The following is a 17,310-nucleotide window of genomic DNA, read 5'->3' as shown; positions in this document are numbered from 1 at the left end:
GGTCTTATAGAAGTATCTGTAAAGAAATGCCCTTCTAGCTAACTATAGATGTTATGGGGGGATGGGGGAGAATTGCGATAAGTGAGGAGAGGGGAAATGTAAAACAAATTGAAAGCCTCCCTTTAAGCTAAGCTATGTGTACAGAAACTGCCCTCAATTAAAAAAAAAAAAAGTTAGCAGCACTGCAAAAATTCACTTGTCATAGTTCCTGACCTGATTCAGCATTCTGGTTACCTAGATACAAATGTAAACAAAAGTGCCTCTCCAACTGCGACTGCAGAGGAACAGCCAGTTGAACCTGATGGCCCCCTTCCTGGCTCAGACAATAACCAAGAAAAGAAAGCAAGTACTTTTCAATATTCACATTAAAATTAGAATACTTTGCTCAGCTTCTTTAAAGCTTAGAGTGCTTAGAGAGTTTAAGAAGTCCTGGAGGAATAGTTCTCCCACATTTCCTGTTTGTTCTGTCTTGGCGAAATGGCTGCTGACAACACAAGCTGAAAAGAAAAATGACCTCAATTTAGAATTTCATTAATTAGACTGATTTTTAATATATGGGGCTAAAATTCTTTTAAGTTGATCGTGATGTATGTTTCATGATGATTCAAAAGGAACCATGATAAACTCAAGGTGCAGACTTTATCTTTATCTCTAACATGAAAACTGGTATAGCTAAATAGAATGTTTCCTTTATTAGAACTTGTCATATCTTCTCCATTAAAAACAACATTTTTTAAAGCAGTGTTTTTAGACTTTTTTTTGTACTTCTCTTAACACCTTGTAATTCACATAACAAGAGGCAAATGCAGTCACTTGTTATGTAAAGCATTAGCACAATATCAAACATTGATTTTTGGTATGTATTATATAGTAGGCTGTACCACATACTAGCTGTGGGACTTTGGAATGATTACTTAACCTCTCTGTTTCTTCTGTAAAATGGGTGAATTAGGCTTATCATAGAAAGTTATTGTAGGTTTGAATGAGTCACTTAAGTAAGTGCTTAGCAAGTAGGAAGGGCTATAGTATGATTATCATCATCATCTACATGATCTTGGGCAAGTCCAGTACTTCTCTGATCCTGAAGCTCCTCACCTATAAAAAATAATCATCTTAATTTCTTTCCATAATAAGGGTTTCAGCTACTTAAGGTAACTAATGTCATCCTTACACTAATGTGAAGGTAATGATATCCACTTTATAGGGCATCATGTCAAAATTATGTCATATACAAGAATGTATTTCATAGCCCATAAAATCAAAAAGCTATAACATTTAAAGTATTATTATGAAATGGATGAAACTGATATACGTAAAAAAATTCCCATAGTAGCCATCAAGTTGTTTGTGAGACAATTTTTATATATAATAACATCCTAGCTTATAGGAATGAGGATAAAACAGAACTGACTCTTATGTTCAATTAGCAAAGATATAAAAATTTAAATACTGTCTTAGATACCTAAAAATTACATTTAAAAAATTGCACCAAAAGCCAACATCAATGGTTTTTGTTCTAGGTAGCAAAATTACAAGCGATAATTTTTATTCTGTATCTTTAACTTTTCTATACTTTTCCAAATATTCCTTCATCGTTGTGCTTAACATTTATCACTTATAAAGTGTGTATTGTAGGTGTGTTTTTAAGAAAATGCTACTTATGGTCTTTCAAATAAGACTTAAAAATCAATAAAATAAAAATAAAACATAGATCTAATTGTTACACTCCAGAAGGAGAAAGGGGGACAAGTTAGTGCCCTTGGACACTGTATTCATCTCACACTTTAATTCCACAAATACTTGGAGAGGACTACTGTTTGCAAACATATATGGAGGGACCAACCGGTTGCTGAGGAAATACCAAAAATAGATCCCCCCACAGACCAGAGGGAGCAGTGGAAAGGTGAGGAGGAAAGAACTGGCAATGAAGTAGGTGAGGTGTCAGGACTCAGTACTGTTTCAGTGGGAAACAGGAGTGAAAACACGCTCCATGGTAGAAGGCATCAGGCCCTCTGGGACTTAGGACAGTTTCCATAATGTGGACACCTGAGTGTCCAGTGAATCAGTAGATCCATTCTCTAGGGGAAGACGTGGCTTAACAGCATTAGACCCATTGCAGACCCTATTCAGCAACGGGGGGAGGGTACAAGCTCTCTCCTGGAGGTTCACAGGCGCCCTCGTGAGCAGCCTCGAGCCTGTTCTGCCTGCCCACCACCAACAGGGCTGGGTCAGGAAAGTCTTTGTCAGGCGTTCTTTATTAGCATCCTTGATAATGGACTTAACATTTTTTTCTTTAAGTTTTTTTGAAGGAGGGAGATATCCAATTAAGTTTCTTAAAACTTAAGAAGTAGTAATTCCTTGGGCACTTGAAAAAGGAATGCTTTCTGTATGTGAGTCTTAACATATTCTGCCCACCGTTACAGTACACAGTAACATAAAGCAAGAAAAAATATCCTAGGAATATATTTTGTTAAAGTTTTTAACTGAGGTGGAATACCACTCATATTCTCCATATTGAATCCAGTTCAGCAATAGGCTATTAAAATTAGGATAACTCTGTCTTGATTTTTTAAACTTAAAAGAACATTAGAATTTAAGGCATTTTCGGCCAGGCTCGGTGGCTCACGCCTGTAATCCTAGCACTTTAGGAGGCCAAGGCGGGCGGATCACAAGGTCAGGAGATCAAGACTATCCTGGCTAACACGGTGAAACCCCGTCTCTACTAAAAAATACAAAATAAATTTAGCCAGGCATGGTGTCGGGCGCCTGTCGTCCCAGCTACATGGGAGGCTGAAGCAGGAGAATGGCGTGAACCCGGGAGGCGGAGCTTGCAGTGAGCGGAGATTGCGCCACTGCACTCCAGCCTGGGCGACAGAGCAAGACTCCGTCTCAAAAAAAAAAAAGAATTTAAGGCGTTTTTGAGATATGAAAGACAGTGAGTACATTGGGTATCTTCTTTCCTGTCATAAAAATGCTGCAAATTATCAACTTTCATGAAAATAGAACTTTCTAGTAGTACCATTTTATTGAATTAGAAGTTGCCAGTTAAGTGTACATATGGCCAGCTATACTTAATGTTAGTAAATCATGTATGTGACTGCTCTGGCTATAATAATCTGACATCCAGGTACTTGGATAGGCTAGTTTTCTAGTTCGGGGCTTTGTGTTTGAAAATTAGCTGTTTCTCCTTAGAAATCAGCATGTCAGGAATCATTCATTCTGTGAAGACTTCTTTAGTAACTCAGTCAATAATCATTAGATATTTCATTTTAAAATTATCTAAGAATAATCTATGGCTTTGACTTTTCCAAAAAGGTTTTTTTTTGACTGTGATACCAAATCTGTGAAATACAACTCTTTAGTATCTCCGTAGAACTTAATTTTGTTTTTAGTCATTAGCAATACAAAGGGGGCATGTGTAAGATTAACTGAGCTGATTATCTGGTCTATGGTATATATTTTGTTTCAAATTAAAACTCTTTAAAGATAAACTGCATAAAAGTAACCTGTAAAGAAGCAGATGATATATTCTGAATCTGTAACCTTTGTTTTAGGTAAGATTATCTCCAGCCAAAATGTCAACCAAGAATTCTACAGATCTAGTTGAATATGTTGACAAGTAAGTGTGTAAATTACAACTAGTTTTAACTATTAACTGCATTTATTGTGGCAAATCTCACGTGCAAAAAAAAGAAAAAATCCTGTGTTTAATTATTCAGTCAGAGATGAATGTACCTGAATGAAACCTTTAAGTTCTCTGTGTTCAGGAGAGACTAAATCATGTCAGAAAGACAAACCTGATTCTGTTCCTTTCTGATTGACAGAACAAGCAGATTTAACTACCTTTTCTTTAAATGACCTCCATAGGTTCCTGTAGATTTATGTGAAAAGCAATACAACATATTGCATATTGTGACAATATCAGATATAGCTAACTATTGACTTCAAAATAAACCAAGTAAACCTGTTAACATTTCATGATAAAAACTCAGGAAATTTTGAAATATATTTCACTAATCATTAGAAAATATTGTTTCTGCTATTTACAGTGCCATACCTGGAGCTCCCCCAGGAAAGGTGTACCACAGAGCGACAACTCCAGGCACTTGGAAATAGAGTAACACACTATTAACACATGCACATTGTCCAAAATACCCGAGGATGCCAGTGATGAAGGTGGCATTGCAGAGGCAATGCATATTAATTTGAGTTGTTTTCTATTCCATATGTCAAAGCAGGATTTGGTCTAATGCTGTCATTCATGTTTTCAGGGCACTGGGGATTTAGTCTCAGTCCTTCTACTACTTTGCTGTATAACATCAGTCAGTTCCATAATGTCTCTGGGCTTTAGTTTTTTCATTTGAAAAACAAAGAGGTTGGACTAGAAACTCGGTAGAATTCACTGCAGCTTTAAAATAATTCTGATTTTAATAATCATGACCACAGAAGAAAAAAATGGCCAAATGAATGAGTTCATGTGAAGAGAAAAATCTAAATACACCTTGAACTTTGATTTTTTAAAAATTATCTTTAACAATTAAGATGATAACGTTTCTTCACTAATTTTTACTGCATTTTTTTTCACAAGAATTTCCCTGTCCCTTGGCCAGTTAAATTTAATACATTCCAAATAGTTCAATCACAGTATTTTAACCCCTTTTTTCATGTTCTCCATAACTTGTATTTGTTTATATGACTATGAGTGTATGATTTAGAAAAAAATAAAACCAAGCATGGGAAAAATATTTTTAAATGTTTTAAAAATGCAATATTTGGACAGATGACTTCTTTTCTGAGTTAAGGACAATGAATGTATTACGCACAAAAATAATTATTATAAATAAACGTATTAGCTAACCTTATCTTCCAAGGACAAAAGGGAAACTTGTCCCTACCAGACTCTCTACATGACAAATGGAAAATAAAAATCATTCTTCTGATCCATCAAATTCTATTACAAACCTGTGTGGATTTCTTTAGCTCAAGCTGGTGATGTACATCCCAGGAGATAAGAAATAAATTCCTGGAAAATGGTAACAAACTTAAGCAGTAGAAGATAAACTTTTTTGGATTTCTTGGCTTTCAGATAAATTAAAATGAAGACAAAGAGGAAGAAATAGTCTATAATGCAAAGCAAAAGCATGATAAAGATTACTTGACTCCAACATTTATTTCTACCTTAATCTCTCCCTTATCGCTTCTCTTACTATATAACCATATATCTGGAACTTTTCAATTTATGATTTCACATTGTTAATTGTCTTTTGGTCTGTCTCTTCTCATCTCTCAGATCAGGCTGCAAACTCCCTTAAGGCAGGCACTCTATGGCCTTATGATTTTTGATACCCATCCAGTAGCCTATCATGATGTACTGAATATACCTGATGAACTGTAGTTGACAGATTTAATGGAAAGTAATGGTAGAACAATTGAATTGTTAGAGCTCTGCTTAAAGCAGCTGATTAACTGGAAAAGCAAAATAGCATTTGGGCATTTCAGTAATAAGTGCAGACATTTCGAATTGACATATTTAATCCAATAAAATAAAAATAAAGAACACTGGTTTTTAAAATAACTTCACTGGCCAGGCACAGTGGCTCACATCTATAATCCCAGCACTTAGGGAGGCAGAGGTGGGCAGATCACGTGACGTCAGGAGTTCAAGACCAGCCTAGCCAACATGGTGAAACCCCATCTCTACTAAATATACAAAAATTAGCCGGGTATGGTGGCATGCACCTGTAATCCCAGCTACTTGGAAGGCTGAGGCAGGAGAATCATTTAAACCCGGGAGGTGGAGGTTGCAGTGAATGGAGACTGCACCACTGCACTCCTGGCTGGGTCACAGAGTGAAACTCCATCTCTAAATAATAAATAAATAAATAAATAAATAAATAAATAAATAAAACAAAAACCGTCAGCCTTCAACTCATGGTTTTCATTGGGTGACAACAAATGGATTGACATGCAAACAGAGCACTTAAGTAAAAGTCATTATCAGCTCATTAAATGGCCTGAATATATATTACAGGTTTTCAGAGGTTTGGCCTTAAAACCTACATGGGTATATTTACAGGTAATACTATGAGCAAAGAATAACAACTCAAAAAGTAAAAATCCAGTCCCTCAGAGAGCTATCTAATAATGCGTTTGGAGCCATTCTAGCAGGAAGGAGAGAAATGAATTATTAGATAGCTGGCCGAGGTTGGCCTCATTAAGAATCTGACATTTGAGAAAAGACCAGGAAGTGAGGAATTTGGCCATGTGGATATCCAGGGGACGAGCAAAGTTTCGAAGGCAGGAATATTCTTACGGTGTGGCAGGAACAGAAAGGGGGCAAGGACAGCTGGGGTGAAAAGGAGGGAAATACAAATTGGAACTATGATAGCATCTGGGATTCTATTTGAAAGTCTCTAGAGAGAATGAATCCTGAGTTTCTGCTGCCCATGAGGCAAATTCCAACTTTCCTGAACAAAAAGGAGGCCAAGGAAATGAGGTTTTATACTGAGGAGTTTTCCAGGCTGGGCTATAGCCAATATATAACTCAGGAATTCTCTCAAGAGTACATTTTGTGAAGATGAGGGTCTGGCTGACAGCCAAAGAATGATATTTAAAATCTGGATACATAAAACTTTCAACAAGTCAAATGGGCAAAATAATAAATGATTAATGACTTCCCCTCATGAGTAGAATATGGAATTCATGGCCTGAAAGTATTCATTTTCAAGGTTTTTCTTAGCACCATGGCAGACGCTTTATTATTCCATGATGCATTGCTTTTGTTACTACATGATGAAGACAGATATTTCACATTACAATGCATGAGAAAGGAAGACAAAACTCTGTTGGTTGAACTTTCTATGGATAGATCATGTTAGGTTGGATGGTGCTGCTATCAGCCACAGTGCAGTCTTTTGCTCTTTCTCTTTCTTCTTTTCATGCCCCCACCCACCCACCTGTGATGGGCAAGGCTCTGCTGAGAGTGGGCACAGTCACAGGGATTGGGCATTATCCATAGGGACCCCCAATTAGTAAGGAAAGGGGCTGCCCAAATGATGCTCAGTCCCTCCTGGGAGGCTGTCTGGATTCTTGTCACATTTAAGACCTTCTGCCCAAGTGTGAGAACTCCACTGAGGTCAGGCTGATGCTGATCTCAGTTCTCTAGAGCACAGAGGGAGCCCCCTCCAACCTCTGAGCCTCTGAGAAGACCCTTAGGACTCCGAGGAGAGATGTGAGCCAGGCAGGAAAGGTGACTTGGTGAAAAATTACATGATGTTGGCAGCAAGTTACATATTAAGAAGCAGAGGGAAAGACACACCTTTCTCCTCTGAGAAAAGTGCAAATGTAACAGGAAGAGCCACTAACTGGCCTAAGCAAAGCTGCTGTGATGGAGGAGAAAGAGGAGAGGCTAACTAAAATGTTTCGCTGCTGAGTGACTCATAGCCTCCAAGCCTCAGTTTCCTCCTAAGTAGAGACAAATTTTACTCAGGCCACAGTGTAGTGGTGGGAATGCAATGAAAATGATGCACTGACTATAAGCACTAAATAGAAATAAGACAGTGTTATAATAAATTCCTTACATTTCTCCTGGGCTAGGAGCTCCCTACCACAAACTGAGTGGCTTTAAACAATAGAAATGTATTACCTCACAATTCTGGAGGTTGGAGGTCTGAAATCAAAGTGCCAGCAGGACTGGTTCCTTCTGAGGGCTCCAAAGGGAACCTGTTCCTTGTCTCCTGCCTAGCTTTTGGTGACTTTTGGGAGTCCCTGGCACTCCTTGGCTTGTAGATGTGTCACTCCAATCTCTGCCTCTATCTTTTTTACATGGTGTCTCCCTGTGTTTCTGTCTTCATACAGCCACCTTCACATATATACATACATACATACATACAGCCATCTTCACATCGACACCAGCCGTGCTGGATTAGGGGCCCACTCTACTCCAGTAGGACCTCACCTTAACTGATTATATCTGCAAGACCCAATTTCCAAATAAGGTCACATACTGAGGTATTAAGCTTTAAGACTTCACCATTTCTTTTGGGGGGACACAATTCAACCCATAACACCATTTAATAATTATAAATAATTGTAAGAACACATATATACAATATTGTACAAGACATTGCAAAGTATTTCAGGTACACATCCTTTAACTTGATCTCATCAGCCGGGTGGGAGGGTCAGGAGTCCCTCTCTCCACAGAACAGAGAGGGAGCCCTCTTCTGGGCAACCTCAGAGAGGTTGAAGGTAGCTTTTGACAGAGATTGAACTTGAACCCAGGTCTTCTGACTCCAAGTACAGCGTTCTTTCCCCTGGAGACTCACATTAAACACTCCCCCACCCCCACCCCCAAAGAGCAAGATAATATGGGAAGGTATCTCAAGAGGGCCACAAATGCTACAGCAACCCCCAACATCATCAAAACAATTTGCTACTGCAGTTTGCATATGCTTTACCTGTAAGTACGACCCAGACATCCACCCTGCCCTCACTGACACGGGGAATCTGCTTGGAACCTTTGTCAACCTTGATGCCTCCACATGAAGCAAAATAAATCGTACCAGGCACATCACTCATTTTGCAATCTGATTAAAAATTCTGCTGAACATGAGGAGTCTGCCTTATAGAGCGCATCACTTTTCACTGGAAAAGAATTACAACCAGTTCTATCTCCAGTCTCTTCTGGACCATGCCACTATATGGAGTTCTTTTTGGGCCCTTCCTGGTGCTCTGTGCTGGCCCAGCCCTGTTGGCCTGGTGTACTTTCTCCTGCAGTGGGCCCACCAGAACTCAAATTACCTGCCTCACCCCCCAGAGCATTCAGCCCTACCTAAAACTCAGCAGTGGAAGTCTCTCCAGCTACAAACATCCACTTGCCAGGTTGGTTATAAACAAGCAACACAGAAAATATAGAAAATGTTTTTTTCTTTTTCATCACTCCCCACACACACTCATAGATTATTTTTGTGAGGCATCAAAATATTCTCTGAGATTTCACTTTAGGTTTTTTGTTTTTTTTTTTTATAGGACTCTCTGCACTCAGACAGTAACTAGTCATATATTAGATCTCATAAAAATGTAGAAATCTTTCTTCAGTATGCCTTTTTGTGTTCTAGGAAAAGGTTTAAATTTTCAAGTTTGATTCTCTGAGTATTACAGGTTGCCAAAATGGTTATCAGAATCTCCTCAGTAAATTTAGGGCTCTATTCACAAGAACAGAACAGGCAGGGATATGAGAGGCTCCATGTACCAGCCGATCTGCCAGCTACAGCACAGCTGGTGTAAGTCACACCGAATTACAGAAAAATAGAACTCAGAGTTTGTGGAAAATCTGTTCGGATTCAGTTGTCAGCTACATAATCAATGATCTATGCGAAGCCCAAATATCTCTCTGAAAAGGCCCCCTAGGAATTTTTCCTCCTGTGGTTGGTGACTCCATCTGCACTAGTCTGGAATATTCAGTTATTTCTTTCCTTTCATAGTTAAATTTAGATCTAGGTCCCACTGACATACATAACATACTCAGAAAGCAGTGAGGTTCTTAAATTTACATCTTACTACTAGGGAAAGCCCTCAGTTTTTATCCCTTAGGAATACCTAATGATTTGAATAATGGCCTCGTCAGGAATCTCTCTTAGAAAATGGAGACATGCTCATGTGTTTGTTCTTCCATGGTTGATTTAGAAAGGTCAGTTGGAAAACAATATTCTCTGTCCTTGTGGCAATGCAAATAGGGAAAAAATGTAAGCTGTCTGTTGATCTTCAGGAACCATGTAAATAAAACCAAACAGAGCCATCATTTGGTGCTTCATTAAACCTTAAGAATTAGCAATGATAATAAGACTGCAGTTAATAGTAAATCCCAGGCCTGAAAAGAAATTTCCAAAAGGAAAGCTCTCCACTTAAACATAAAATAAATTTTAAAAATAAACTTTAAAAATTTAGGAAAAGAAATAACTACAGTCCAGTATTTGCATCCCACTTAATGTCTCCATGGTTGCAGGCAAATAGCTTTGCATAGCAGTGGGTGATACTCTCCTAAAAGGCTTCCTTTGATGGGCCAAATAGCCACAGCATTGAAATCAGCCCTGACAGACAGGACCACAGACCTGCTGGCTTGGGTCTGCCCCCTCATTGCTCTTTCTGGATGTAATCTTGACATCAGCCAACAGCACCTCACCCCCAAGAGTGAGGCACTGGGACCCTCCTAACCCCAGACATACAGCTGTATGGCATTGGTTTCACCACCCTCTCTACTGCATGCATCTCACTTATTATCTCAGAACTTACAACCACACAGCAAAATAGGCCTCGTTGGCCCTGTTTACAGAAGAAGCAGTTAGAACACTTGGTTGGTAAGTGATGGAGCCTGTGTTCTACCCTCAGTCTACCTTGCTTTCCAACCTGCCAAGCTGCTTCTGGATGTCTACAGAACTTGAGAGCTCATATTCCATAGTTCACTACTTTAGCACTTCATTATATATCCTGCCTTATATTATTCGCTGATTCACATGACCAGTCTTAAACAAATCAGTGGTGTTTAGTCTTTAGGATACATTAGAATCACCTATGCCCTTGCTTAAAATGCATATTCTTACTCTCCCCGCCTACCCTAAAATTTTGATTCAGTAGGTTTGTGTTGGAGTGGAGTAATCTGTATTTTAACAGCTTCCCTCCCTCACCCTCCCCTGTGACACCAATTCAAGTATAAGAAATACTGAATTAACCTAAGTTCCTTGAGGAACAGAGCCATTATATGTAAATATGTAGCATTACAGGTATGGACTAGAGTAATGTGTGTATGGACTAGAGTGAATATTGTATATGAACTAGAGTAAATATTTAGTAAGTACTTAATGTATCTTTATTTGAAATGACATTTTTATTGGCAAGTAACTAGATACAGACAGTGCTTTCAGCTGCATATAATAGAAGCACTAACCAAAAATGGTTTAAATGTAGAAATACTGATTAGCTCATATAACAAAAAAAATCCAGAGTTTGGTAAATTTAGTAGCTTCAGAACATCATTAAGCAGCCAGGTCATTTTTTTTTTATTCTTTCTCTCTGCCATTTCCTTTTTCCTCATGATCACAAGATGGCTTTGGTAGTTCCAAGCATCATGCACAGACAGGACAACATTCAGTGAAGAAGAGGGAAGTTTCTTCTGTGTATCCCTTCTTGAAGGCAAAGACACTTTACCCAGAAGCCCCATAGCAGGTTTCTCTTTGCATCTCATGGGCCAGAATTGCTTCACATGCTCTCACCGTAACCAATTGCATCTCAACCCCGAAGAATGGAATCCTTATGATTAGTTTGCCCCTCAGAAGGACATGGGGGACAGGAAGGATGAATCAAGTCAGGCAGAAGTTGGGGGTGCCTGTTGGGAGGGTAACCAATGGTATCTGCCATGCTGAGAACATCTAGGAGAAAACAATTTCTAAATTTGGGGGGAAATGAAGCATAATTTATAAGTGTCTGTACAAGACTGAAAACCGGAAGACCAAATACCTTTGCTGGCAAATCTGGGATACAGATTGTCTAGAGGCCACAAAGCAGCACTGGCTCAAAGAAAATAATGAGCAAATCTGCAGTCCACCACTAGGCTATGTGTCACCTTCAGCAGAGCCTGGCATCTTCCTCCCTTCTGCCTCTGACTCATACATCCAATCCAGGGTAGCACTGACAGCACGGTGAGGGTTTTAGGGGAATGGATTTTATATATGATAGGTACCATTTGGTGATTTTCCAAAAGAACATTTTTGAACCAAATGAGTGGTAAATGCAATCTGACTCACAAAACCCCTTGGCAAAGTTTTCTTTGCACCTCAGATTTACAGGTGATAGAAAAGAAGAATCTCTCTGAGTGTGTGAGTGTGTGTGCACATGTTGCAAAAACTACCATGTTAATGAAATATTCAATTTGAAAAAAAAAAAAAGAAAAGAATCTCACCCAGGCTGAGACTATTTTATATTGCTCAAGAGGGTAAACTATGTCTTGAGGCTCCAACAAGCTGTGACTTTATGGAGCCACTTTTTTTTTGGCCAGTTTTCCAACAACTGAGCCTTAAAGGAACAGTCCAGGTAGAGAAATCAGTCTGTCAATCAACAAATATTTATTGACTGCCTACTATGTGCCACGCATTCTTCTCAATGTTGGGGGACTGTGCAGAACATGTTAGAAAAGTGCCTGACATAGGGAGCTCTCATTCTAGTGATGGAGGATAGACAATAAACAGAAACAAGTAAATAAGATAATTTTAGGTAATGACAAATGCTTTCGAGAAGATAAAATGGGATATTATGAGAGAAGGCCTATGTGTTTGAATGAGATAAATGAAGGGAAGAATGGGAGGAGATGAAGTTAGAAAGGAGAGATAAGAGTTTATTCTGAGAGAATGGATAAGCCATAGGAAGGTTTTAAGTAGTCAAGGGCTACCATTTACGCTTTAGAAAGACCACTCTAGCTGCTGTATGGAGGATGTGCTATTTGTTAGGAGGAAAAGTGGAAAAGATAATGGTGGCCAGGATGAAGAAAGGAAGAAAGAACTAAAAAAACTGTGGGTTTGGAGCCTAAGAATACTTCTGGGTGTTATTTCTGCAGCTACCCTATTAGGTCATATGACTAGCATTAATGTCCCCTGCTTATTGTTGGAATGATGAGAAAATGTGGGAGTTAATGTTAACATTTGATTTTGGAATCTGTGATTTCAAATCGTGACCCTGAATCTCCAAGTTGTGTGACCATTCCTTGTTCTGTCTGGTAAATTTCCTCAGTCTGGTCTTCCAAATCACTAATTCATTCTTTAGCTATTTTTTCTGTTATATTTATCCTACCTTTTATTTTTTATTTCAATTATATTTTCCATACCTAATGGTTCTACTTACTTTTTACATTTTCTAATTTTTCTTATTTTACTAATATATTCTTTTGTCTTCTCTCTTGTTTATTAGCCTTTTAAAAATTTATTGTGTACATTTTAATATTTCTCTTCTGCGGGAATCTGTAATCTAGTAGGTTGTTTATTTGTAGGTTAATTACTTTTAAAAAGGCTGTGCTCCTCAAAAGTCCTGTTAATTTGGCCTTTGAACTCATTTCCCCTGGGCATTTCAGCCAGTTCCTGGTCTCCAATGGAGCCTTGTCAGCTCCAGTGAGTCCAGGGGTGGGGTGTGCATGAGCCCCAGGCACCAGAAAACCACTCCCTATTCCACAAAATAACTTCTCCTGTCAGGTCCTCACCTTTTGCTCCCCAGGAAGAAGCAGGTTTAGGAGGACAGTTGCTTTCCCACCCTGTGGACATTTAGAAGTGAAACAAAGTGGCAGCAACTCCCCAAAGTCAATTGTTCCCCAAGTTTCTTGTTATTGTTACTGCTCCAACTCCTTACCAACACAGTCCCTCTGCCCTGCCTAATCTTTCTTTAGAGGACACCTAGAACAGTTTGACATTTCACAGGAGTCAGAGCAACTGGTCCGAAGGAAACAGAGAAGAAGATCAGGCTTACGTTGTTCCCTTTCCCTATTTTATCTTCCCACAGCCCTCCCAAGCTGTCTCTTGTCCCAGGCCAACACAGCCATCTGATTCAGGTTGGGTTGCCCAGGGAACAGACTCTGAGATGGAGATTGGTGAATAGAAGCCTTATTACAGAGCACACTGGGATCAACACCTGTGGAAGGGAAGGGAAAGGAATGGAACTGAACAGAAGGAATAGTTGAATTATATGAAGTGAGTTGAGCCAACTAACTTCAATTAGTTATATATGGATTTTATATATATTAGGTACCATGGCTCCAGTAGTTGAGCCAAAGAAGACTTCAGCCAACTTCACAGGAAGCTCTGGAGCTGGGACAGCCCTTCAAAGTTGTCCGGAGTTAGACCAAGCATGCCAGGCCTTTATACCCACACACTGTCCAATCACTGAATGAAGCTGCCCCAGAAAGTGGGCATGACCTTGACAAGGCAGTTCTCAGAGAAAGCTAACAGCTGAGGTCTACCAGCTGGCAGCACTCCCAACAGTTGGGGGCTATAAGTCCTTCCTTCCTGAACGGGGAGCTAGGTGGCACATCACGGCATCCACAGCACCACCCACACATGCACCAGTTTAAAATAGCCCCCACCACCCCAGGGGTTTTTCACTTTCTCCAAGTCCTTCAGGATTTTGTAAGGGAGAGAGGATGGGAAGCCACATTAATTCAACATTTTTTGTCAAAACCATAGTCAGCCTGGGATTTTTTTTAACCTCTGAATAACTGTCTAACTCATTTCCTTTCTTTCTGCGCTTTGTCTCACATGAGCTGTCATATCCCTCTGGGGCTGATTTACTTTAGCTCCCATGTTCTCACTAACTCTCAAATCTGTACTGCTTGCTGAAAGCTTTATTTTCCTCGGAGGCTGAAGCTGAATGAGTCCTCTGAAGACCCAGCCAGAGCCGAGCACAGGTGTGCTGGCTCCGCAGAGACAACAGGACCCCTGGGCATGGGGGATGGCAATATTTTCCATGGGACCAAAGTCTGCTCTGTGAGTCCCATAGAATCCCCCATTATTTCTCAGGTCCCACAGGCCCCCACCCCACCAGATAGTTGTAGTATGTGGGATGGGGTAGGAGCCAAGGTGAGCAGTGGTGGTGCAACTCTTCCTTTTGAAAGCTACCTAAGTGATTCCAAAAATGCCTGTTCTCTTTTACACACACACACACGCACGCACAGCTGCCAGCTCAGGCAATCTCATTTTCTTCACCCAAGTCTTCAACCACCATTTACTTCTCTGATAACATCCAAATCTCTGTCTTCAGACACATTTCAGACTGTTCAAGGGGAATCTCCAGATAGATGTCATATACAAAATCTCAAATTTGTTTTCTTCCCCCAAAACCTAACTGCTTTTTGTTTGAATTTTCAGTCTTGATGAAAAGTGGCATCATACATTAAGCTCAAATCCAAAACATCAGAATCTCTCCCTCCTTCAGGCTCATTTCCAATCTATCTCAAAGTTCTACAACTTCTAGGTTTATAGTATCTGTAACATCTATCCTCCTTCTTTATGTCCAAGATCACCATCTGAGTCTCAGACCTTCCTCATTTTTTCATGTAGATTACTGTCCATGTTAGTTATCCATTGCTGTGTAGCAAAGTATCCCAAAACTCAGCAGCATAAAACAGCGAATATTTATCTCACAGTTTCTCAGGATCAGGAATTCTAGGATGGTTCACTTACATAGCTCTTGGTCGACACCGCAGACCCTTGCTGGCTGTTGTCAGGAGTTTTCAGTTCCTCACCATGTGGACCTCTCCATAGGGCTATTCAATATGGCAGTTGTCTTCCTCCAAAATGAGAGAGAGAGAGGAGGGAAGGAGGGAGGAAGAGAGAGAAAGAGAAGAATCTGATTATCATAGGGTGAGGAGCAAACCACATATATTGAAAGGCACAACAAAACTAGCTTGCTTCTTCAAGAAGCTGATCAGTGAAGGGAAGGAGTAATATATATTAATGCCAAGAGAGGGTATCAGGATTTTTAAGTTTCTTTGCCCGTATATGAAATAGCCCTGGCCTCTGTCTTTTCCCATTTCTAATTTACTTTGTTTACTTTTCGTTGAACTTCTGACTCTTTTGCTCATCTTTGCCTTTAATCTGTGATTTCTTTCATCTATTAGTAGCAGCCCTCTCCTCAACATAGAATTATCAGGTATTACATTTATATGGATCCGGAAATCATCCAACTTGGTTTGTTAGAATAGTGGGTAAATTGAGGAGGAAGCACATTCCAGGGGTGATTTGGAGGCAGAGTTTGGAGGGGACCTCTTCTCTGCATGTAACGTAGTATGAACTTCAGACTGCTTAGGCTTGAATACTGGTCCACCGTTGTTAGCTGGGTAAACTCGGACAAAAGTTGTTCAATCTCTCTAAGCCTCAGTTTCAATATCGTTAAAAACAGGGTAATATTAATAGACCATGGTGTTATCATGAAGATTCAATAGATGACTCATTTAAAGTGCTAGCCACAAGGTCTGGCTTGTATTAAATGCTCAAAGATACTAGCTGTAACTATTTATAAAGTGCAGGAGTAGTGTATGGACACGGTGGTAATGCTTTTGACTGCTCAGTGACGTTTACTTCCCTCCTTCTGATTCTCAGGTTCTAGAATTATGTTATCCCAAACAGTAGCCACTGGCCACATGTGCCTTTTGAGCACTTGAAATGTAGCTAGTCCAAATTGAGGAGTTGTGCTATAAGTGTATAATACACACTGGACTTTAAAGACTTATTTTTAAAAAGAATGTAAAATATTCCATTAAAAAGTTCACATAGATTACATGTTACAATGACATTTTAGATATAATGGTTTAAATTATATTGTTAAAATTAATGTTATCAGTTTTTGTTTTATTTTATTTTGTTTTTTGAGATGGAGTCTCGCTCTATCGCCCAGGCTGGAGTGCAGTACCTCAGTCTCAGCTCACTGCAACCTCCACCTTGTGGGTTCAAGTGATTCTTGTGCCTCTGCCTCCCGAGCGGCTGGGACTACAAGCGTGTGCCACCACATCTGGCTAACTTTTCTATTTTTAGTAGAGATGCGGTTTCACCATGTTGGCCAGGCTGGTCTCAAATTCCTGACCTCAAGTGATCTGCCCACCTCAGCCTCCCAAAGTGCTGGGATTACAGGTGTGAGCAACCACACCTGGCCTGTCATCAGTTTTTTAAAAATTTTTCTTAATGTGGCTATTAGAAAGTTTAAAATTGTCTATAAGGTTTACATTATATTTCTTTTGAGCAGTTTTATAAGGATGAAATTACAGAGCTACTAAATTAAAAAGAAGTAATATATTTCTATATTTATCTGCATAGCATGAGCCCCTCTTCTTCCTTTATGAGCCAATCAGTTTCTGTTGACCTTCACTGGGCAGTTGAAGCCTTGCCGTCTGCACACACTGATCCTTGTGAACAACCATCCATCACTAGGGTAATAAAATTATATCTGTGGCCCAACTTTAGCCAGCTTCTGGCATGGCCCAAAAAAACTTAGCTACAGATTAATCCTCAGACAGCAAACAACCAACAGGGAAGAAACAAACTTCTTATTTTTTAAATTCCTTTGGCAGAGATACTTGATATCAAATTGGAGGAAAATTGCATATGGCAAACACCACCAATAGTCAATACAGTAGACGTTTTCTCCTTCCTCTTTGCTAATAAAAGTCCCAATTTTGTTTAAGGCTACAATGTACCCAGCTCAAAAAACAAAATACGGTATGAGAGGTGGCTACATGACATAGCTTCAGCCAATGAAATATAGACAAAAGTGTCAAGGAGT

General features: G+C 39.6%; 1 protein-coding gene across 1 annotated transcript in view; it reads left to right on the top strand.

Annotated features, from left to right (window-relative positions):
- The window catches only part of FAM81B (family with sequence similarity 81 member B), a 57,855-nt gene that overhangs the window by 1,178 nt on the left and 39,367 nt on the right, over positions 1-17,310 (top strand). The window contains 2 exon segments of the mRNA XM_032155911.2: positions 239-342; positions 3,555-3,619. Coding sequence (XP_032011802.1) covers positions 239-342; positions 3,555-3,619 — 169 coding nt within the window.

Source organism: Hylobates moloch, unplaced genomic scaffold (assembly GCF_009828535.3).
Source record: "Hylobates moloch isolate HMO894 unplaced genomic scaffold, HMol_V3 SCAFFOLD_6, whole genome shotgun sequence".
Taxonomy (NCBI): domain Eukaryota; kingdom Metazoa; phylum Chordata; class Mammalia; order Primates; family Hylobatidae; genus Hylobates; species Hylobates moloch.
Note: the sequence above shows the minus strand (reverse complement) of the source record. Positions and strands in the feature narration are given on the sequence as shown.